Source organism: Melanerpes formicivorus, unplaced genomic scaffold, assembly GCF_026170545.1.
Source record: "Melanerpes formicivorus ecotype bairdi unplaced genomic scaffold, bMelFor1.0.p_v2 SCAF_13, whole genome shotgun sequence".
Classification (NCBI taxonomy): Eukaryota; Metazoa; Chordata; class Aves; order Piciformes; family Picidae; genus Melanerpes; species Melanerpes formicivorus.
The window spans coordinates 11,548,863-11,571,887 of record NW_027142365.1 but is presented as its reverse complement, the minus strand read 5'-3'; the positions used below and the strand labels follow the sequence as shown (position 1 = coordinate 11,571,887).

Below are 23,025 nucleotides of genomic sequence, written 5' to 3'. Positions count from 1 at the left end.
ATCCCACCATGCTGGGATTCAGGTATTCTTGAGGAGCAGCAATCCCAGCTTTTCCAGCTGCACCCCCTTAAACACTGACAGCAGAACCTCCCCTTCTTACCTGCTCTGTCCTGCAGAAATTCTGCAGTTGAATCCAGGCCAACAAAGGCTGAAGGGTCCAAAGCCTCTGCAGGAGAATAGAGGGGCCCCAAGAAAGGTTGTTCAGGTACTACCATAGGTCCATGTGGTGCTAAGGAAATACAAAGCCATTTGTTAATCACATCTGCCCTGCAGTCAGCAGGGACATCTGCAACTACAGCAGGCTGCTCAGAGCCCCAGACAACCTGACTTGCAATGGTTCCAGGCATGGGGTATCTCCCACCTCTCTGGGCAACCTGGGTCAGGCTCTCACCATCCTCAGTGTCAAACATTTCTCCCTTCTCTCCAGTCTCAATCTCTTTCTTTCACTTCCAGCCATCACCCCTTGTCCTGTCACAACAGGCCCTGCTCAAAAGTCTGTCCCCAGCTTTCTGGTTGGCCCCTTGAAGCACTGAAAGGCCACCAGAAGGTCAACCCTGGTGCCTTCTCCTCTCCAGACTGAACAACCCGAACCTTCTCAGCCTTTTTTCATAGGAGAGGTGCTCCAGACCTCTGACCCCTTTTGTGGCCACCTCTGTACCTACTTCTGTGTCAGAGAATGACAGGATCATTGAGGCTGGGAAAGCCCTTTAAGATCATTGAGTCCAGCCCAATGCTACCCAGCCTGCTGCCAAACCACATCCCTCAGTGCCGCTTCGAGATGCTGAGGAGGGACTCACCGTGGACCTCTCTGGAAGCATCAACACGGTCTGTGAACATGGGCATGCTCTTCATGTCAGTAGGAAAGGACAGATCAGGCAGATTCTCCCCTCTGTGCATGCTGAAGGGGTCTGGAAGGAGACAAGAACAAGGTCAGTGTCACCACATGCGGAGGACAGGGTGCAGAGTAAGGTTGCTTAAAACCCACGAGGGAGTCAGTGTAGCTGGAGTGCTCAGGAGGCACCTGGGGACATGGTCTGATGGCCAGGCTGCTGTTGGGCTGAAGGTTGGACTCAATGATCTTAGAGGGCTTTTCCAACCTAAACAAGTCCATGATTCCATGAAGCTGCACTTGACATCACCATCAGACTGCTTCCCAGATTGTTTACTAGGGGCAAACACCTTCAGAATTCATGCCCAAGGTTGCTCAGAGGGGTTGCTAAGCCTGTTGTGGTAGGGCAAGGGCTGATGGTTTGAACTAAACAAAGGACATTCAGACTGGAGAGAAGGGTGAAATGTTTGACACTGAAGGTGCTCAGAGCCTGGTCCACGTTGCCCAGAGAGGTGGGAGATGCCCCATGCCTGGAACCACTCCAGGTCAGGTTGTTTTGGGGCTCTGAGCAACCTGCTCTAGTTGCAGATGTCCCTGCTGACTGAGGGGGTCACACTGGATGAGCCTTGAAGGCCCCTTCAACCCAAACCACTTCAGGATTCCAAGAGATGTGGTTTCATCCAGTAGATAACCCACAATGTCACACCAGACAGGCCAAAGAAGATCAGGTGATGGTCTGGGCATGGAAGTGCCTCATAATCACCAAGGTTGTCATCTGCCTGTTGAGCACAACTCCACCAACCTCAGAAAGCAATGGGAGGGAAACCCCCAACTGCTCTTTTAGAAACCAGTGGCTCCTTCCTTCCAGTTGTCTCCTGAACCATTTCCTACCCTTGTAACAACACAGAACCTCCCAGAGATGGTGAGATTCAGACTGCAAGAACATCATCACCCAGCAGCTCTCTGGTGCTCAAAAATGGTTTAACCAAAGAGCCTTCTCCTCTTTCAGCCAGCATCTCCCCCAGATTTATTGCCTGCCACAACCTGGGCAGCACAAACACTGCTGGTCCCCTCCAGGAGTCAGCAGGTCAGCTCTTAAAAGCTTTCTCAGAGAGAAAATGGGGTGGAAGAGGTTGGGTGGAAGGGTGTCCCTCTGCAGAGACAGCTTACACAAGGTTCATCTAATTTTCAGGAGACTCAGCAGCTCCCCAGCCTGTCTCTGGAGCTCACCAGCCTGCATTGCAGGGGTGGCTACGTGACAGCTGGACCTGGAGCTCTGGAGAGCTGGGCAAGCTGGGTTTGAGCTGGCAACAGTTTTGGGGTGGTTTGCACTGAGGCACAGAGCTGCTGCGGGGCAGAGATTGTCCCCCTGGAGTGGGCACTGTTGAGGCCACACCTCAACTCCTGGGCTCAGTTTGGGGTCCTCACTCCAAGAAGGACATTGTGGGGCTGAAGTGTGGCCAGAGAAGGTCAACAAAGCTGTTGGGGGTTCTGGAGAAGAGGTCTGGTGAAGAGCAGCTGAGGAACCTGGGGTTGTTTAGTCTGGAGAAAAGGAGGCTGAGGGGAGACCTTCTGACCCCCCCTGAAAGGGGGCTGGAGCCAGGTGGGAGTTGGTCTCTTCTCCCAAGGAACAAGTGACAGGACAAGAGGAAACAGCCCCAACTTGCAGCAGGGGAGGGTTAGGCTGGACATTGGAAGAAACTTCTTCACTGAAAGCGTTCTCAGGGCCTGGAACAGGCTGCCCAGGAAGGTTGAAATCTCATCCTAGAGGTGTTTCAGACCTGCAGAGGTGTGGTGCTGAGGGCCATGGGTTTGTGGTGACCTGGTAGTGCTGGGTTCATGGTTGGACTCTGTGAACTTAAAGGTCTGTTCCAACCGAAACCATTCTGTGCTTCTCTGTTTCTACTCAAGAGCAGCTAATCTGTGACCTGACTCAGAAGCTGCTGTCACCAGGTGAGCTGAGCCAGGGGCAGAGCTGCCCACCAGGCTCTCTGAGCTCTCACTCCAGCCTGCTCCATTCTGAAGCACCAGACAGAGCTTCAGGGCATGTCAGGGCTGGATGTGCTCTGTGAGCTCTGGTGTCAGCATCTTACACGTGGCAGGGAGGCAGCGTAACACATCCTAAAGATCCGAGGGATGAGAAGCAGGCAGCAGAACAAAGCCACCCTGGAGGCCAGAGGGAAGGACTCTGTCATGTCACACAAGGCAGAGCAGAGCTGCTGGCAGAGCTTTGGGCACAGCCATACCAGTCATCTCCATGGGTTTGAAGACAGGCTGGGCCTCGAAGCACAGGTCCCTGTCATCCATCGTCCAGGAGTCATGGCGGTCCAGGAACTCTTTGTAAGACAGCTTCTCGTCCATGATTTCTCCTGGGAACACTGAGAGGGAAGGAAAGGACATGGTCAGAAGTGAAACATGAAGTTAAAATGGTTAAACTAAATTCCTGCACCCTGTGAGATCAGAGGCAAGCAGATAACAGAGACATGGAATTGTAGGATGGTTGGGCTGGAGGAGACCTTTGAGCTCATGGAGTCCAACCATGAGCCCAGCACTGCCAGGGCACCACCAAACCATGGCCTCAGCACCACACCTCAACAGCTTCTCCAGGGATGATGGCTCCACCATGGTGCTGGGCAGCCTGGGCTAGGCCTGGACAACCCTCAAGGGATAGAAAATGTTCCACAGGTCCAACCTAAACCTGCCCTGGGGCAACTTGAGGCAATCTCCTCTTGTCCTGTCACTTGTTCCTTGGGAGAAGAGACCACCTGGCTCCAACCTCCTTGCAGGAAGCTGTAGAGAGCCAGAGGGTCTCCCCTCAGCCTCCTTCTCTCCAGGCTCAACAACCCCAGGTCCCTCAGCTGCTCCTCACCAGTCCTGTTTTGCAGACCTTTCACCAGCTTCATTGCCCTTCTCTGGACCAACTCCAGTCCCTCAATGTCCTTCTTGGAGTGAGTGACCCAAAACTGACCCCAGGATTGGAGGTGTGGCCTCACCAGTGCCCAGCCCAGGGGGACAGTCACTACCCTGCCCCTGCTGGCCACACAACTGCTGATCCAGGCCAGGATGCTGGTAGCCTTCTTGGCCACCTGGGCACATGCTGGCTCATCTTCAGTCACTGTCACCAACTCCCTCAGGTCCTTTTCCACTGGGCAGTTTTCAGCCACTGTGCCCCCAGCCTGGAGAGTTCATGGGTTTGGTGGGATCCAAAGGTAGGACTCAGCCCTTGGCCTGCTTGAACTCCATTCCATTGGCACTGGCAATCCACAGCAAGGTGGAAGAGATTCAAGGAGCAGCAGCTGTCATAACTCTGCTCTCGAAGTGGCTGATGAGGAGCCAGATGCAAGCTGGCTGTTGTGGGTTTTGGGCTTGCATCCCATCACACAAGGAGACCCCAGCAGCACAGTCAGTCAGTGCTTGCAGCAGCTTCATCAGATGCAGTTCTTAGGAGAATGGGAGGGACCTCCCTGGAGTCAGAACTGTATCACCTCCTCAGAGCAATGCAGAGCTATCTCATGGCTTAACTACAGCCTGGAGCTCAGTGCCACCCGCTGTCCCTGGGGTCCCAACCTTTGCAAGGTCAGCAGCAGGTGACAGTTGGAGTCATTACCAGAGCACACCTTGGCTGGGGCTTCCCAGCTGCTCCCCAGCAAGGCAGAAGAGTTACTGAGCTCTGACTGCCTGCAGGCAGCCACCTGCAGAGGACAGGCTGAGGAGTCCTCTCCCCACATGGAGATGGAGGCAGTGATGGTGTCACCAGGTCCCAGCAGGACATGGGATCTGCCTGCCCATGCTGGCCTTAGGAGTCTGCAGCTCATACCCCTGCACCACCTCCAGCCCATCCCTGAACATGTTTCAGAGAGGGAGAGAGGTGGTGCTGAGGGACATGGGTTAGCCCCAGGCTTGGTAGACTGAGAGAGTGCTTGGACTCCATGATTGTGAAGGTCCTTCCCAGGCAGAACAAATCCATGATTCTATGAAAAGCAAGCCCTGAGGAGCTCCATCTAACAGCAGTGGAGTCACTTTTGCCTCTCATGCTCCAAGCCCACAGATGCTCCAAGCATCCTACAGCAGGGCTGGCTTGGCACAGGGAAGCTGCTTTGCTGCCAGTGCCTTTTAGCCATTACTCTGCTAAGTGGCTGTGTTTGACAGGGGTGACTTCAGCAGGGAGGGGACAGAAGCTCTCAGACCAGGCTTTACCACAGCTTTGCTTCCCCCTGTGTGTGAGGAGGAAGGTGGGAAGGGGAGAGGTGAAGGAAGAACCCCTGGGGACCATGTGAAGATACTACTGGCTCATCTTCAGCTGTCAATCAATCCCCCAGGTCCTCTTCCACCAGCCAGCTTCCAGCCACTCTGCCTCCAGCCTGGAGCCTTCATGGGTTTGGTGGGACCCATTTGACATGAACTTTCTCAAGGCTGATTTTTGGCCTGGCCCCACCAAGGTTGGCTCAGCTGCAGATCCCCCAGGACCAAGCAATAGAATTTAGCTCAGTCTGTCAGCACCAGACCACCAAGAGGTGTTGGCACCATGGTGTTATGGACAGAAGGACACACAAGTAGGGTCACAGCCAGAAGTAAACTCTCCCTGTTTGTTTGTTTTGTTTTGTTTTAAAGAAGCCAGGTTGAATTCAACCCTGAAGAAGAGGGAACCTTTCTCCACCACACACCTCTCTGGAAGGGCAGGAGCAAGCCAAGCAGCAGCAAAGAAAGAAGTGGAAAGAGAAATGTTTAGAGGAGCCATCAGGTGAAACCCAGCTCCTCCAACAGCTGATTCACAGAATCCCAGGTTGGAAGAGACCTCATGGACCTCCTGGGAAAAGCCTGGTCTAGGTGAGATGGCCCAGCACCCTGGCTATAGCTGAGCAAACCCCTGCTGCTGTTTGCAAAGCCCAACTTCTAGGGCAAGTCCAGCTGCAGAAGCCCCAAAGCAGCTGGAAGGTGCCTCCAAAGCAGCTGTGAGTTGCCTCTGCTGAGTCCTCAGAAACATCCCCCCAAGTTCCTGTCCCTTCCACAGCACATTTCCACAGCAGACACTAAGGATGCAAACAGCCCAGAGCCACTGAGGCCTTCCAGCAGGAAGACAGATGGTAGAAGGAGCCCAGCGAGCTGCTGGAGGCCAGGGGCTGGCTAAGCTCCTGAGATGGCAGCAGCTGGCTGTTCCCTGCAGCCATGTGCTCTGCCAGGCTCAGCTCTGCTGTGCCAGCCAGGACAAGGTCTGCTGCATGGCTGAGGGTCAGCAAAGCCTCCCTGGATGGCCCCTAAGTGGTTTTCAGCATCATCTGTCCTGAAGTGGACACTTCCAGCTGATCTGTTGTCCCCACTTTGTCCCACTATTCAGTTCCTCCTTATTCAAGCACACTTGGTGGAACCCAAAACCCAGCATCCCAGAGACAGGGGCTGAAGGATGGTGGAAAAGAGGATTTCTCAGCTCCAACCCCAGTGCTGCAGACCCTCCCAAGATACACAGCCTGATGGAGTCCTGGAGCAGGCTGCCCAGTGAGGTTGTGGAGTTAGACCCATCTGGATGTGTTCCTGTGTGACCTGCCTTAGATGACCCTGCTTTGGCATGGAGCTGCACTGGGTGATCTCCAGAGGTGCCTTCCAGCCCCTAACATCCTGTGATTCTGAGACCTGTGCTGAAACACCAACAAAGGCAAAGCAAACCCAGTGGCCCAACTCTGATGGCGTGAACCACACAAACCTGCGTCAGCAGACAGGGAAATGATGACGTGGAACATCCCTGGCACAGCCCCCACAGACCTGCAAAGCTGCTGCAGGCAGCACCAAAGCTTCTGGGAGGTGACAATCCCATTGGGGCGGTGGAGAATAGAATGGTTTGGGTTGGAAATGCCCTCTAAGATCATCAGTTCCAATCATTGACCTGACAGCACCATGGCCATCAAACCATGTCCCCAGGGGCCATGTCCACACCTTTCTTGAATACTTCCAGGGATGGGAACTCCACCACCTCCCTGGGCAGCCTGCTCCAACGCCTGACCACTCCTGTAGCAAAGAAATTGTTCCTCATGTCCAACCCAAACCTCCCCTGACACAACTTCAGGCCATTTCCTCTCCTTCTATCACCTGATACTAGGGAAGAGACCGACCCCTACCTGGCTCCAACCTCCTTGCAGGGATTTGCAGAGAGCCAGAAGGTCTCCCCTCAGCCTCCTCTTCTCCAGGCTGAACAATCCCAGTTCCCTCAGCTGCTCCTCACCAGAGCTGTTCTCCAGGGAGGTGGAGAGAGCCATGCTACAAAGGCAGGCAGGAGGAGAGCTCCCAAGGGCTTGGGCAGAAGGCAGGAGCTGTACTTACAGAGCAGGCTGGCTTCTGAGTGGACCAGCTGGGATCCCATGCAAGCAGCTCCCTCCCTGAGCTGCTGCCACGGCAGGCTCCGGAGCAAGAGCAGGACGCTCAGCAGGGCTGCTGACGGCTTTGGTTTGTTTGTGTGCTCATCATCTGCTCTGCAAAGCTCAGCAGGGTCCCACCAGCCAGTCCAGAAGCTGATCAGCCCAGAACAGCACTGCTGGCACCCTAGGGCAGGGGCACGGGCAGCCTGCTGCGCTCAGCCTTCCGGGAGATGAAAGCCATCCGCACCCAGCCAGCACCACCAGCACACAGGAGAGCAGGCAGTGAACCTCCAGCAAGGAGCACTCCTAGGAGAGGATTACTGTGACAAAGCCCTTTCCCTGCAGGAGATGCTAATCTTGGTAGGTCACTGACCAGATCTCTAGCTGGAGGTTAAGTATCTTCAAAATAAATGTGTCTGCAGCCCGGAGATGTCCCTGGCAGCACCCAGCCAGGCACAGAGAGAGAAGCTTAAGAGCTTCCTTCCCAGAACTGCTCTGAAAGCTCCTTTGTCCAGATCACAGCACTGCTCAGGACCTTAACTGGACACCAACTTTGCTGGGATGGAATCACCACATAGGACCAAAAAAGTTTCACCAGTTGGCAGCAGCAGCCATGTCCTGTGACCAGTTCTGAGGGGAAACACTGAAGGGGCACAAAAGTCACAGGAGGGCTGCAAGCCCTCTGCTGTGAGGCCAGGCTGGGACAGATGAGGGTGCTCAGCCTGCAGAAGAGAAGGCTCCAGGGGGACCTTCTGGTGACCTTTCAGTGTTTCAAGGAGCTGATCAGAAAGCTGGGGACAGACTTCTAAGCAAGGCCTGTTGTGATGGCTTGAACTCAAAGAGGGAGATTCAGACTGGAGAGAAGGAAGAGTTTTGTTGTGCTGGGGGTCGTGAGAGCCTGGCCTGGGTTGCCAGAGAGGTGGGAGATGCCCCATCCCTGGAATCATTGCAGGTCAGGTTGTTGGGGGCTCTGAGCAGCCTGCTGTAGTTGCAGATGTCCCTGCTGACTGCAGGAGGTCAGACTGGAGGAACTTTCAAGTGCCCTTTGCACCCAGTGCATTCCAGGATTCTAGGAAATTGAGCACTGGAGAGGCTGCTCAGAGAGGTTGTGGAGTCTCCATCCTTGAAGACAACTCAAACCCCATCTGGACAGAGCCTGAGCAGCCTCCTCTGGTTCCCCTGCTTCGAACAAGGGTGTGGGATTTAGGAGCTCAGAGGTCCCTCCCAGCTTCCCAAACCTTCACAGGCAGTTTGGATGCTGCAGAAGAGAAAAGCTGAACCCCTGAGAACCAGAGCTGATCCCAAACCTAAGCACTTTTATGTGCCACAGTGAGGAGCAAATGGAAGTCTACCGAGCTGGACAGGAGGAAGAAGCAGCTCAGGAGTCTATGACAGGTCCTCAGGAAACCACAGGGCATGTCAGATGGTGCTGAGAAGTCAAGAAGCATCTCCTGGCTCCCCTCCTGACATGCCCTGCTCTTACATAAGAGGGATGCTAACGCGGCTTGGCGCGGCCGGCTGTCGGAGCCAGCAGCTCCTCCCCAGGAAGATGCAAAGTCAGGGACTCCAAAGTTCAACCCAAGGTCTACATTTGGCTTTAAACTACAAGAAAATCATCAGGGAAAAACTCAGCCAGTTGCTGAAGTTCAATGTGGGGGCTTCTTCCTTACCTATTCCTCCTAAAGAGGTATCTCCTGTTGCTGGAAACTGCCCTCTGGGAAAGGACCTGGGGGGTTGGTGACAGTGGCTGGAGATGAGCCAGGGTGTGCCCAGGTGGCCAAGAAGGCCACCAGCATCCTGGCTTGGATTAGCCATGGTGTAGCCAGCAGGATCAGGGCAGAGATTGTTCCCCTGGGCTGGGCACAAGCCACACCTCGAATTCTGGGGTCAGGTTTGGGCCCCTCACTCCAAGAAGGACATTTAGGGGCTGAAGCAGGTCCAGAGAAGGACAACAAAGCTGGGGAAGGGTCTGGAGAAGAGGGCTGGTGAGGAGCAGCTGAGGGACCTGGGGTTGTTCAGTCTGGAGAACTGAGGAGAGACCTTCTGGCTCTCCCTGCAAGGAGGTTGGAGCCAGGTGGGGGTTGGTCTCTTCTCCCAAGCAACAAGTGACAGGACAGGGTGAAAGGGCATCAAGTTGCCCCAGAGGAGGTTTAGGTTGGAAATAAGGAACAATTTCTGCCCCTTGAGGGTTGTTCAGGCCTGGCCCAGGCTGTCCACAGCAGTGGGGGAGTCCCCATCCCTGGAGGGGTTTCAAAGCTGTGGGGATGTGGTGCTGAGGCCATGGTTTGGTGGTGCCCTGGCAGTGCTGGGCTCATGGTTGGACTCCATGGGGTTAATGGTCTCTTACAACTTAAGCTGTTCTGTGATTCTCCAGCACTGGTTGTGTCCATGACAAATGGAGAGCCACAGCCAGACCTGCAGGCAGAGGACACCTCCCACCCTCAGCTCTAATCGCTCTCCAAGCAATATTTGTCCTCCTGCTCCTGCTTCCCAGTGGGAATGGCAGATGCTCAGGAAGTGAGTAATTTGTGATCACTTCTCAGATGTTGTTGGAGATGTCTGACAGATCACTGACAAGGCAGGGCAGCTTCCAACTGATGCCCTCTTTCGATTCCTCCATCCAGAACTGCACTCCTGCTCATTTCAGGCCACCTGACACTGGGGACAAGGGACCAGCCCCCAGCTGGCTCCAACCTCCTTGCAGGGAGTTGCAGAGACCCAGAAGGTCTCCCCTCAGCCTCCTTTTCTCCAGGCTCAACACCCCCAGGTCCCTCAGCTGCTCCTCACCAGCCCTGTTCTCCAGACCCTTCAGCAGCTCCATTGCCCTGCTCTGGACCTGCTGCAGCCCCTCAATGTCCTTCTTGGAGTAAGAACCAGTACTGAGGTCTGTGAGTGTGGATGATGAGGGAACAATGACAAGTGAGGACACTTTTGTCTAAACCATCACCTGCCCTTCCATAAAGTCTCAGACTGAGCCAAGCTGCTTTGATGTCCCACAGGAGCCTCCTGACCTCCCGAGCAATCGAGAAGCCAGCAGCAGAGCGCAGGGTGCTGGGATGCTGCACAAGGGAGGAAGCTCCAAAGAGGTTTTGTGGTGGACCACAGCCCCTCAGTGCTACCCTGAGCAGGGAGCATGTCCCTTCTGCTGTGCCCACGAGGCAGTGACGCTGCAGTCTGCAGCAGGAGCTGTGACCCAGGCTGCTGTCAGCCCTCATTGGCAGCAGGAGAAGACAATGTCCCCTGAAAGGGCCTGTACCAAATTTAAACAGCTCTGCACTGACTGGGGCGATGCTGCAGCAAAAACACACCCTGAGAACTTCAGCAGGGCAGGGGGAGAGGCTGGAGCAGCATCTCAGACATGGCACACTTGGAGAAGGCCAAGCATGCTCCAGCTTAACCCAGGGTCACAAAACTGCAGGATGCTTGAGAGCAGAAGCTGTTGAGAAGAGCAGAAGCAGCAGCAGCAAAGAGCCAGCACCAGGATTTGTTCAGTGAAGAGCTTACAGAGATCCCTGAATCCCAGCATGGTGGGGGGGTGGAAAGGACCTCTGGAGATCATCCAGTGCAACCCCTCTGCTAAAGCAGGGGCACCCACAGCAGCTTGGCCAGGATCACAACGGACAAGTAGCTTTGGAAGCCTCTCTGGGCAGCCTGGGACAGGGCTCCAGCACACTCACACCAAACAAGTTTCTCCTCATCTTCACATGGAACCTCCTGGCTTCCACTTTGTACCCCTTGTCCTGTCCCTGGGCACCACTGACAAGAGCCCAGCCCCATCCTCTTGCCCCCCACCCTTTATCTCTTGCTGAGCATTGATCAGATCCCCTTTCAGGCTGCTCTTCTCCAGGCTCAGCAGCCCCAGGGCTCTCAGCCTTTCCTCCTCACAGAGATGCTGCAGGCCCCTCAGCAGCTTCCCAGCCTCCCCTGGACTCTGCCCATGAAGTTCCTTGTCTCTTTGAACTGGACCTGTGTGTGGTCTCAGCAGGGCAGAACAGAGAGGCAGGAGAAGGATCTGCAGTTGCTGTGCCGGTGACACCCAAGCCCTGACCTTGACATGTGCCACAAGATACCTCTGGAGTTTAGGGTGATCTCTATGGAACTGAAGACCAGGGCACTGATCAGGGCTCTTAAAGCTGCTTCTTCAGCTTTAAGATCAGGAGAGAGCCTCAGAGTTGTTCTCACCCCATAGCCACAGCAGACAGCCCAACCAATGACTGCTCCCTGCATGAAGATGTTCAGGATGCGTCTTCACGGCTGGGTTGAGCATCTCACATCCCCCACGGCCCCAGCCTGCTCTTCCATTTGCCTGCTCGACAGACACTGGGCAGAGCCACCCAGCCAAGGTGTCACCAAAAGCAACTGGAGCAGAATAAGTGGCTCTACCTCCTGGCACACAACCCTCCTGCCAGGATGTGCCTGCTGCTTCCCTGGGCCTAGCTGTGCAACATCTCCTGACTGTGCTCCAGACAGCCTCCAAAAGCTTTTCTGGGAGTTCCTCCTTCAGCTGCAATGCAGGCCAGAGGACAGCATGCAGTGGAAGCCTCTCCAGCCCCTGTGGAGTGGGCAGGATCTCAGGTGTGCTCTTTAAATGTCACCAGCTACAGACAGGGACAAATGGCACAGCCCCTTTGGCATCTTTGTTGGGCCCAGACAAGGGCTGATGGCTTCAGCTATAAGAGGGAGATTTGGAGCAGAGAGAAGTCGAGGGTGGAGAAACCCTGTCCCAAGGTGGCCAGAAAAGTGTGAGATGCCCCATGCCTGGAACCATTGCAGGTCAGGCAGCATGGGGCTCTGAGCAGCCTGCTGTAGTTGCAGATGTCCCTGCTGACTGCAGGGGGCTGGACTGGAGCAGCTTTGAAGGTCCCTCCAACCGTTCCATGGTTCTATCCAGACAAGGTCCCTACAGCACCACACAAAAATCAGAAACACAGCTGAAAGGGACAAGGCTGCATCTTTTTTGCACAGGTTTCTCCTCCATCTCTAACAGCTTCCTCCCAGTCTTCTCTTACATCTCCTAAGTTCCAAGGCCCCTTTCAGACCCATGTCCTTCAGGAGCTGTAGATAATCATGCTCCAGATGCTGTGAAGGTTTGAAACCTCTCAAGCTCCAAGTCCTTGCTTCTGTTTTGATTACTGCCTTCCTTTTCTGCAGCCTCCTGGCACAGCCTCCTTAGTGGGAGTGTGCCAATGCCTGCCCCAGACACAGGCACCATTTGCCTTCATTAGTGTGGTGAGCTTCATCTTCCCAAGGGATTGACCTCATGATACCCCTGACCGCCACGGTGAATTTTAATTGACTGTCCCTTCCTCCCTGATGCTCCTACCTTCACTTGACTAAAAAGAACCAATTCCAGCACATTTTCTTGATTTCCATTTCAGCTTCCACCCTGCCAGAGGATCAGAGTTACAGAATCATTTTTAGGCTGGAAGAGACCTTTGGGATCGAGTTCAACCATGAACCCAGCACTGCCAGGGTGCCATGAAACCATGGCCCTCAGCACCACATCTCCAAGGCTTTGAAACCCCTCCAGGGATGGGGACTCCACCACTGCCCTGGGCAGCCTGAGACAGGCCTTGACAATCATCAAGGGGAAGAAACTGTTCCTCATGTCCAATGTCACCCTCCCCTGCTGCAAATTGAGGCTATTTTCCCTTGTCCTGTTTGTTCCTTGGGAGAAGAGACCAACCCCACTGCACTGAGCAGGGACACCTCCAACACTTCCCAAGCATGCAGGGAAGGGCAGAACCTCTGCAAGAGTCACCATGTTGTAAAGGAGAGCAGGTTGTGAGCAGAGGGGATCTGATCAATGTTCACAAATGCCTTAAGGGTGGGGGGCAAGAGAATGGGGCCAGACTCTTTTCACTGGCTCCCAGCAACAGGACAAGGGACAATGGGCACAAACTGGAACACAGGAAGTTCTTTGGTGTGAGGGTGCTGGAGCCCTGTCCCAGGCTGCCCAGAGAGGCTGTGGAGTCTCATCCTCTGGAGAGCTTCCAAAGCCACCTGGCCATTGTGATCCTGGGCAAGCTGCTGTGGATGCCCAGGAGGGGGGGTTGGAATAGGTGACCACCAGAGGTCCCTTCCCACCCCCACCATTCTATGACTCTACTGTGATTCTGTGCTCAGCCACACGCTGCCAGTAATTCCATCCCCGGATCTGTCAGCCTTTGATGGCTGCTGAGCTTCCAAACGCTTCATTTCTTCTGACCTACATATTGGGGCACTTTCATCTCCTCCTGAGCTGCAGAGCAGCCATTCAGAAGTGCTGATGGATGCTGTCACCCTGGGAAGATGTCACTACACACGGGTGAGTCTCTCTGTACACACACACACACACACACACACGGCTCCGTCCCTCCCCTGCCGCTTCCCTGGCCCGGCTGTGGGCGTGCGGCCACAGAAGCCCCCATCTGCTGGCTCTGCAGAAGCAGAGATGGTGAGAACAGAGAGAAGGGCTTAAAATAGCCTCACTTCTTTCCCTTCAGCCTTGCAGTCTTGTTTGTTTGGTGCTGAGCTCGGGGCCCAGCCCCAGCCCCTGCTCACTCGCGTCTCCCTGACCTACTTTCTGCCGTCAAAATCCCACGGCGAGCGCGGCTCACATGAGGAGTCAGCAGCAGTCAGGAGAGATCTCTCTGCCAGAGCTGCAATTGAGATTATTTTTTTTCATGGCCATTAATTCCAGCTCGTGTCAAACTAATGACACTGAGGGACATCAAAGCATGAAGCCATTTGCATAACACTGGAGGAATCCACAATTCCATTGCTACTTATTCAGGAAGCTTCTGCTTAGAGAGCGAGTTAAAAATGAGATGCTGGCTCTGCCCCTTTGAAATCAGATCAGTTTACAGCCCTGGGAAGAGCCAGCCAGTTTTCTAGGAATTAATTCCACATTAAGGAGGTTTTGAGTGGTGGTGGTGGTGGTTGGGCTCCTCTTCCAAGGAACGAGGGAAAGGACAGGAGGAAACGGCCTCAAGTTGCCCCAGGGGAGGTTTAGGTTGGACATGAGGAACAATTTCTGCCCCTTGAGAGCTGTCCCCTTGGACTGGGCACTGGTGAGGCCACATCTCAAATCCTGGGGTCAGGGTTGAGCACCTTACTCCAAGAAGGACATTGAGGGGCTGGAGCTGGTCCAGAGAAGGGTAACAAAGCTGGTGAAGGGTCTGGTGAGAAGCTGAGGAAACTGGGGTTGTTTAGTCTGGAGAAGAAGCAGCTGGGGGGAGACCTTCTGGCTCTCTCCAACTCCCTGAGAGGAGGCTGGAGCCAGGTGGGGGTTGGTCTCTTCTCCCAAGGAACAAGTGATAGGACAGAAGGAAAGGGCCTCAAGTTGCTCCAGGGCAGGTTTAAGTTGGACATAAGGAACAGTTTCTTGCCCTTAAGGGCTGTCCAGGCCTAGGCCAGGCTGTGCAGGGCAGTGGTGGAGTCCTCATCCCCAGAGGGGTTTCAAAGCCATGAACAATGTGGTGCTGAGGGCCATGGTTTGGTAGTGACCTGGCAGTCCTGGGATAGACTCCATGAGCTTTTTCCCAGCCTTAATGATTCTGTGATTCTATGGTTCAAACAAACCCCCAAACCTCATCAATAGTCCCTTCTCTGTGAAACCAACCAACCAACCAAACAAGACCTACCACACGGAGAAGCCTCTTGGGACTGAGCACAGTAGGGGAGGGAAGCCGCTCAGCTCTTTAAAAGGACAGCTGGTGTTGGCTCAGGAGCTCCCAGCTCCACACCACAAAGGCAAGATGGAAAGCAAAATATAAAATAGAGAGCAACTGCCCCTGAGCTCTCTGGGCTGACACTGACCTGCCTCACCCAGATGGACCTGACAGAGCTGGGGCTGGGGCAGCCAGCAGCGCCGCTGCTCCTGCTGCTTGACAGTGAGCAGAGTGGACATCTCCAGGGTGATCAGAAGACTTCCATGGCTGTGAAACTCCAGCCAGACTGAGAATGAGTGAATGCACTGCAGGGCATCTCTGCAACCAGGGCATCATCTCTGCAACTAGGGCATCATATCTGCAGCTGTGGCACCATCACTGCAGCCATGGCACCATCTCTGCAGCCAGGGCATCTCTGGCTGAGGGAGCCTAAAGAAAAGGAGGCTGAGAGGACACCTTCTGGCTCTCTACAGCTCCCTGAGAGGTGGCTTTGGGTGGGGGTTGGTTTCTTCTCCCAAGGAACAAGTCACAGGAAAAGAGGACATGGCCTCTGGTTGCCCCAGGGAAGGTTTATCTTGGACATGAGAAACAATTTCCACCCCTTGAGGGTTGTCAAGGCCTGACCCAGGCTGCTCAGGACAGTGGTGGAATCCCCATCCCTGGAGGGTTTTCAGAGCTGTGGACATGTTGTGCTGGGGGCCATGGTTTGGTGGTGACCTGGCAGTGCTGGGTAAAGGGTTGGACTAGATGATCCTTTTCCAACCTTGATGATTGTCTGAACCTGTGTCTGATGTGCACTGCCAACCCACACCTGCAGCAGCCACCTGAAAGCACATCTGAGGGCTGCAGAAAGGAGTTGCACTTGGTCAGGCAGCAGGCAACGAGGTCAGAGTAGAGGATGAGGAGGACCTCCCTTGACCTGCTGGCCATGCTCTTCTTCATGCACCCCATTAAGTGTCCTTTAATCCCACTAAATGCCCCATTAATGGTGCCCTGCATGACTTTGAATGTCATCATGCCAAAGCTTGTCTGACCCCTGCCATTCTGACACCCAGGCCACTACATGTCTCCTGGGTGCCATCTAGCCATCCCCACAATTCTCCAGCCTCCTTTCAGCAGAGCCCTTTCTGACTCCTAAAACTCAAAATCAAACCCCCAAGCCTGGCTTCTGGATTCTTGATCCTCAGCCTCTAACAGCTCATTCTGTTCCTCCAGCAAGATCATTCCCCTTGTGACATTGCCCTGCCATTTGTCACTTGGCCAACTCTTTATTTACCTTTCTGTCACTTCCTTGTCTCTCCAGTTTCTCAAACATTTCCCCTGGCTACAGATAAAAATACTTTGCTTTCAGCCAAGTCAACTCTTCCAGGCTCTGTCTAGAAAATCTGTTGTGTTCCATCTCCTCATTTAACAGCAGCTTGCTCTCCAGTGATGCAAACAGCTTCTCCTTCAAAATGTCACAGCTTGGAAAGGTTGAGGGGCTGAGCAGAGCCTCAGTCTAACAACTAAAGAACTGACTGCCCCCCAAAAAGAGAAGAGCCTGCTTTTTGAAGGGTATTGCTTGGAGTTTCAGGTGGTTTCATGCCATCCTGTCTTCTACTGAACCCACAGGCTCAGGTTCCACATGGCAAGGAACCAAGTAACAATTAAAAGATCCAAATCCAGGTGCCCACTTCAGTAGGTGAGAGATGAGGAAGGTGAGAGAAGGCTCCAGGGAGACCTACTGTAGCAGTCTTCCAGCACCTGAAGGGGGCCTACAAGAAGACTTCAGAGGGACTGCTTACAAAGGCCTGCAGCGATAGCATGAGGGGCAATGGTTTGAAACTAGAGCAGAACAGACTTAGGTTGGATGTTAGGAACAAGTTCTGCACCATGAGGATGGAGGAACACTGGAACAGGCTGCCCAGGAGGTAGCTGAGGCCCCATCCCAGGAGATATTCAGGGTCAGGCTTGACAAGGCTCTGGGCAGCCTGATCTAGTGAAGGATGTCCCTGCTCACTGCAGGGTAGTTGGCCTAGCTGACTTTAGGGGGTCCCTTCCAATGCAAACCTTCCTGTGATTCTACCTGGCCAGACCTCCAGCTAAAACAGAAACATCTCCAGAAGCTGGTAATCGATCCCAGTGACCAGACATGGGCTTTGTGTTAATCATGGGAGAACTGGTAGCAGCAAGTTCTATCCCTCTCATTCTTCAGGCTGTGGGTGGCAGTGACTTACTCAAACTAGCCCTGGAAGGTCCTGCCTGTTGAAGGAGCACTTGCTGTTTGCTTGTCCAGGTCATGGACCCAGAGATTAAAGAGAACTGGCCCCAGTGCTGAGCCTGGGGGGAACACCAGTGGTGACTGGTCACCAGCTGGAGTTGACTCCATTCCCCACCACTCTCTGAGCCTGGCCATTAGCTGGTTTTTAACCCAGTGAAGTGCTCACCCATCCAAGCATGAGTGGCCACTTGCTGCAGGGGAATGGTGTTTTATCTGATGGGATGAAGGAAAGGAGACCCCACACAGTTCCATCAACAGAGATGGAAAAAGGAGCAGCACGTGCTTAGGACCAAATCAGACCTGGCACTTTGCACCATTTCCAAGACCAGGGTGAGCCTCACTTCCAGCACTACCCAAAAGGAGAAGAGACCTGGTCAGAGAGGATGAAGTAGTGCTGCTCCAGATGGATCTTGCTGGCCAGGAGAGGACAACAGCATCCTGAGCATCCCTCACATCTCACAGGCTGTGGAGCCTTTCATTTCCAACACTCAGCAACACCTCCAGTAGCTTTACTGCTCTGCTGCACAAACCCTGAGTATCTGAAGAGCAGAAACACTGCTGAAGGAGTAACTCAGAAATTTATGGGCTGGAGCTGGCAAAGAGCTGCACAAATGGCCCCAAAATAGCATCAGAGCAGGAGCTTGCTGCTGAGCACGCTCACGGTTTCTTGATGCCTCATCAATTATTCATGCAAGTCTGAGCAGAATTAGCTCAAAGCCCATTGCATAGGGAGAGGTTCCATGGGGTTCTTCAGGAAGAACCAGCAGCCAGCTTGCTCAGCAGCAAAGCTGCCTCTCCATTCTCTTGCCCATTCAAAGCCACACTTGCTTCAAGGTGGAGCTTTGCCCTCAGTGCCAAAGAAGACTCAATGATCCTGGAGGTCCTTTCCAACCCAAACAATTCTATGATTCTATCTCAGATTCACAGGATGCATTGAGCTGGACATCAGAAGGAAGTTCTTTGCAAGGAGAGTGGTGAAACCTGGAACAGGTTGCCCAGAGATGTGGTTGAGGCCCCATCGCTGGAGACATTCAGGATCAGACTCGATGTGGCCCTGGGCAGCCTGATCTAGCTGGAGGTGTCCCTGCTGACTGCAGGGGGGTTGGACAAGATGACCTTTGAGGGTTGCTTCCAACCCAATCTGAACTTGCTGAGCCCTCAGTCTCACTGTCTCTGTCACTGATGAGGACACTGAACAGATCTGGTCCCAGTGCCAACCCCTGAGGGACACCACTCGTCACTGGTCTCCATCTGGCCATCACCCCATTGAGCACAACTCTCTTTGGCCGTTCCCTTGGCCATTCAAAGCCACACTTTGCCCTCACTGCCAAGGAAGGTTGGACTCAATGATCCTGAGGGTCTTTTCCAACCTGACCACCTCCCTGATTCCCTCTCCCCTTGCCCCTCCTCCCTGTTCCCAGCTCCGTTTCGTAACGAGAAGATTTTCTCTCTTGCAGGGAAGGTTCAGATTAATCCAAGATGAGCCCCGGTGCCAGGCAGCCCCAGCAGAGCGGTGCTGCCGACAGCTGGGGCGCAGCTAGCAGAGCTCAAATGCACAAAATAATCAGCCTGACCCTATTTGCAGTGATGGGACCCAAATGGAAGGGGATTAAAGAGCTAAGGCCTCCCAGCAAGCTCCAGGATTAGGGAAGGTTTCTAACCCTGGGGTCGCATTCAGCCCCTGTCACACCACCTCCCAGAGCCCCCCTGCAGCCCATGGGTCCTGCTTGGGGCTTCTGTAAGCAGGATAAAGCCCTGGAGATTGCAAACGGCCCCCAGGGTCAGAATGAGAAGAGGGGGAAAAAAGGCAGAGGGGGGAATGACAGCCTCCATGGCAAGGAGAGGGCAGCCTGGAGCGGTGAGCACAGGAGCTGGGCCAGGGTCTCAGCACCCTCAGTGTAATACAGGTGAAGGGTCTGGAGGACAGGGCTGGTGAGGAGCAGCTGAGGGATATGGGCTTGCTGAGCCAGGAGAAGAGGAGGCTGAGGGGAGAGCTTCTGGCTCTTTGCAACTCTCTGGAAGGAGGCTGGAGTCAGGTGGGGGTTGGTCTCTTCTCCCAAGGAACAAGGGACAGACTTTTGAGCAGGGTCTGTTGTGACAGAACAAGGTTCTGGTGGTCTGAAACTAAAAGAAGGAGATTCAGGCTCGAGAGAAGGAAGAGGTTTTTGATACCGAGGGTGGTGAGACCCTGGGCCAGGTTGCCCAGAGAGGTGGAAGCGCCCCATTACTGGAACCATTGCAGGTCAGCCTGCTGTAGTTGCAGATGTCCCTGCTGACTGCAGGGGCTTTGGACTGGAGGAGCTTTGAAGGTCCCTTCCCACCCAAACCATTCCATGACTCCACAACCCTTCCTTCCCTTATCTCAGAAGTGGACATCAACCCTCTCAAGTGCCATCCTGGTGTCCTCAGCCCCACAGGGAGCTGCATGGGGCAGTCTGCCCTCCATCCTGGGGAGCAGTTCACACTGCAGCTCCAGTGGCCCCTGCAGGCTCCGCTCCCTTCCAAAGAGCAGAGCTGGTTACACAACCCCTAAGCTGATTTGGTACAGCAGCAAACAAGACTCCAGCCGGGGAAGAAAAGCTCCTTGAGCATGGCACTGAACATATGGGACAGAGGGGCTGATTTGTGGCCAAATAGACTCATCTTGAGCATCTCATCAGCATCTCCACTCATCAGCCTAAGGTTTATCTATTTACACTCCTTTCCCCCTAAGTATCAGTGAGTACCCATCAGGGGCCAACCCCACCCTTGCCCACCCTGCCATGAGACGTAGCATAGAATCTGAATTGTTTGGGTTGGAAGAGCCCTCTAAGATCACTGAGTCCAACCATCAACTCAGCACCACCATGGCCATTAAACCATGTCCCGAAGTGCCATTCCACATGTTTCTTGAACACCTCCAGGGATGGCTCCAACTCCCCTGCCATGGGCAGGGACACCCTCTACTAGACCAGGTTGCTCAAGGCCCCATCCAGCCTGGACTGGAACACTGCCAGGCTTGGAGCCTCCACAGCTTTTCTGGGCAACCTGTTCCAGTGCCTCACCACCCTCATGGGGAAGAATTTCTTCCTCAGGTCTCATCTCAGTCCAGCTTTTCCCAGTTTGAATCCATCACTCTTTGTCCTGTCACTCCATGCCTTTGTACAAAGTCCCACTCCAGCTCCTGGAAGGCTGCTCTGGAGCCTTCTCTTCTCTAGGCTGAATAGCTCTCAGCCTGGCCTCACAGCAGAGATGTCCCAGTCCCTGATCACTGCTTTCTAAACTGCTGGTGTGGAGCTCACAAGGTCAGATGGTTGATGACCGCTGCTCAACTACTTTCCTAGTCCCAGAAAGCTGCAAAGGTTCTTGGGTGGAAAGACCCCATCTCCTTCAGAGCCCTCATCCTCCACACTCACCCTCAAGGAGCCAAGGGGCAGCTGCACATCCCAGCAGTGCGTCTGCCTCCAACCTACATCCTCACCAGGAGTCACAAAGGATGTGGGGCACAACACCCCCCAACTCCTGCCCCCCGCTTCATCCAGATGTCCACCTGCCCTTTCCCACACCCATCTTGGGCCTGAAAATGGTCATCCCAGAAGATCAGACAGACACAGACACAAAAAGCTCTTAGTCATGCCTGTCTTGAGGAACCCACCAAGCCTTCTGCATTATTCAGCCTGCTGCTCTTTTTAGACTGGAGCACCAGCAGCACGAAGCCTCCCGAGAAAGGCGGCTGGGGGCAGAGCAGTGGTGAGAGCCCAGACAGCCCTCCCCAAGCCCAGGAAGTAGAAAGGGCTCTCAAAATAGAAACTTGGACTCAAAAGGGAGCAGGCAGGTGAGATGAAAAGGAGCTTCAAGTGGAAAAGCACCTTCCAGTGCCCTGGTTACAAAATGATAAACATAAGGAATGGCTTTGTCAGGGGGCTGCAATCCTACAGCTGCAGGAGGGCTGATGGGATCCAACCACTCTCTAACTCCACCGTGCTGCTGCTAACCCACGACCCTCAGCACCGCATCTCTGTGGCTCTGAAACCTCTCCAGGGATGGAGAATCAACCACCACCTTGGGCACCCTTGGCCAGAATTTGAAAACCCTTTCAGGGAAGAAATTTCTTCTAATACCCAGCAAAGCCTCCCCTGGGGCAACTCCAGGCCATCTCCTCTTGTCCTGGCACTTGCTCCTTCGGAGAAGAGACCAACCCCCACCTGGCTCCAACCTCCTTGCAGGGAACTGTAGAGAGACAGAAGGTCCCCCCTCAGCCTCCTTTTCCCAAGGCTCAACAACCCCAGGTCCCTCAGCTGCTTCTCACCAGCCCTGTTCTCCACACCCTTCCCCAGCTTCTTCTGGACCTTCTTCAGCCCCTAAATGTCCTTCTTGGAGTGCGAGACCCAAGTCTGACCCCAGAATTCAAGGTGTGGCTTCACTAGTGCTCAGTCCAGGGGAACAATCCCTGCCCTGGTCCTGCTGGCCACACCATGGCTAATCCAAGCCAGGATGCTGGTGGCCTTCTTGGCCACCTGGGCACACCCTGGCTCATCTCCAACTGCTGTCACCAACCCCCTAGGTCCTTTCCCAGAGGGTAGTTTCCAGCCACTCTACCCCCCACCTGAAGCCTTCATGGGGTGGTTGTGACCCAAGAGCAGGACCCAGCCCTTGGCCTGGTTGAACGTCACACCATTGGCCTCACCCATAGCTCCAGCCTGGGCAGGTCTCAGTTTTGCAGTTTGTTGGTGGTTTTGTTGCTGCTGCTTTTTGCTGTAGTTTTGCTGTTTCTTTCTTTTCAGCTTTGTACACTCACAACACTTTCAGCAGCATAAGAGGGTTAGGTGATAAACCAGCAGCAAAGGCTGAACCTCAGCTGTGGTGGCACTTAAAGGCTCCACTGTCTTCATCATATACTCAGAAACATGAAGTGTAGATGATTGTCCCCACAGACACCTCAATCTTCTGCCCATCCTCACCAACTGAGCCACCTTAAACCACACCTGCCACAAGCACTGAGCATTATTTAGCAGCTGGTTAATAAGAGCAGGTTTTAAGTACCTTGTAGGTCCAACATGGCAGGGAGCATCCATCTCCTCCAGCCCCACTTCACTCCTGATGCCAAAGGGAGAAGAAACTTTCCTTCTAGTTCTGCCCACCCCACTCCCCCAACAACAGCCACAGGGTTAATTTTCTTCTTAATGCCAGCATGCTGGGGTTGGAAGGGACCTCTGGAGAACATCCAGTCCAACCCCCTGCTAAAGCAGGGCACTCACAGCCCAGGATCACAATGGCCAGGTGGCTTTGGAAGCTCTCCAGAGAAGACGACTCCACAACCTCTCTGGGCAGCCTGGGACAGGGCTTCAGCACCCTCACACCAAACAAGCTTCTCCTCCTGTTCATATGGAACCTCCTGGGTACCAGCTTGTGCCCCTTGCCCCATGTCCCTTGTCCATGGGGCACCACCATGAAGAGTCTGGCCCCATCCACTTGCCCTGCCCCCCCTCTCCCCCCCCCCCCCTTTTATCTCTTGCTGAGCACTGATCAGATCCCCTCTCAAGCTGCTCTTCTCCAGGCCCCAGGGCTCTCAGCCTTTCCTCCTCACAGAGATGCTGCAGGCCCCTCAGCAGCTTCCCAGCCTCCCTGGCCTCTATCCAGAAGTTCCCTGTCTCTCTTGAACTGGGGAGCCCAGAACTGGACCAAGGACTCCAGATGTGGCCTCACCAGAGCAGAGCAGGAGGAGAACCTCCTTGACCTGCTGACCACACTCTTCTTCATGCCTCCCAGGAGACTGTTGACCTTCTTGGCCATGAGGGCACTTGCTGGCTCATGGGCAACCTGTCCACAAAGTTCATGCAAAGAAGTTCATGCACTGACCCCATTTTTGATGGCCCTGTTCCCAACTGCTCCAGCTGAAGGCATTTACCTCCTTTAGAAAGCCACCAGAAGGGTTAACCCAGCACATGCAGCTCCCTG

At 54.2% G+C, this 23,025-nt stretch overlaps 1 protein-coding gene across 10 annotated transcripts in view; it reads right to left on the bottom strand.

The window, feature by feature from the left end:
- The window catches only part of MAP4 (microtubule associated protein 4), a 135,881-nt gene that overhangs the window by 54,986 nt on the left and 57,870 nt on the right, over positions 1–23,025 (bottom strand). For 9 of the 10 annotated variants that reach the window (XM_068146117.1, XM_068146116.1, XM_068146113.1 and 6 more), the window contains 3 exons: positions 3,076–3,207; positions 798–908; positions 101–229 (listed from right to left, as the gene is read on the bottom strand). In XM_068146117.1, coding sequence (XP_068002218.1) covers positions 101–229; positions 798–908; positions 3,076–3,207 — 372 coding nt within the window. Of the gene's footprint in view, positions 1–100; positions 230–797; positions 909–3,075; positions 3,208–7,141; positions 7,309–23,025 lie in introns of those variants that run through there. The other variant, XM_068146118.1, reaches the window with a different exon arrangement.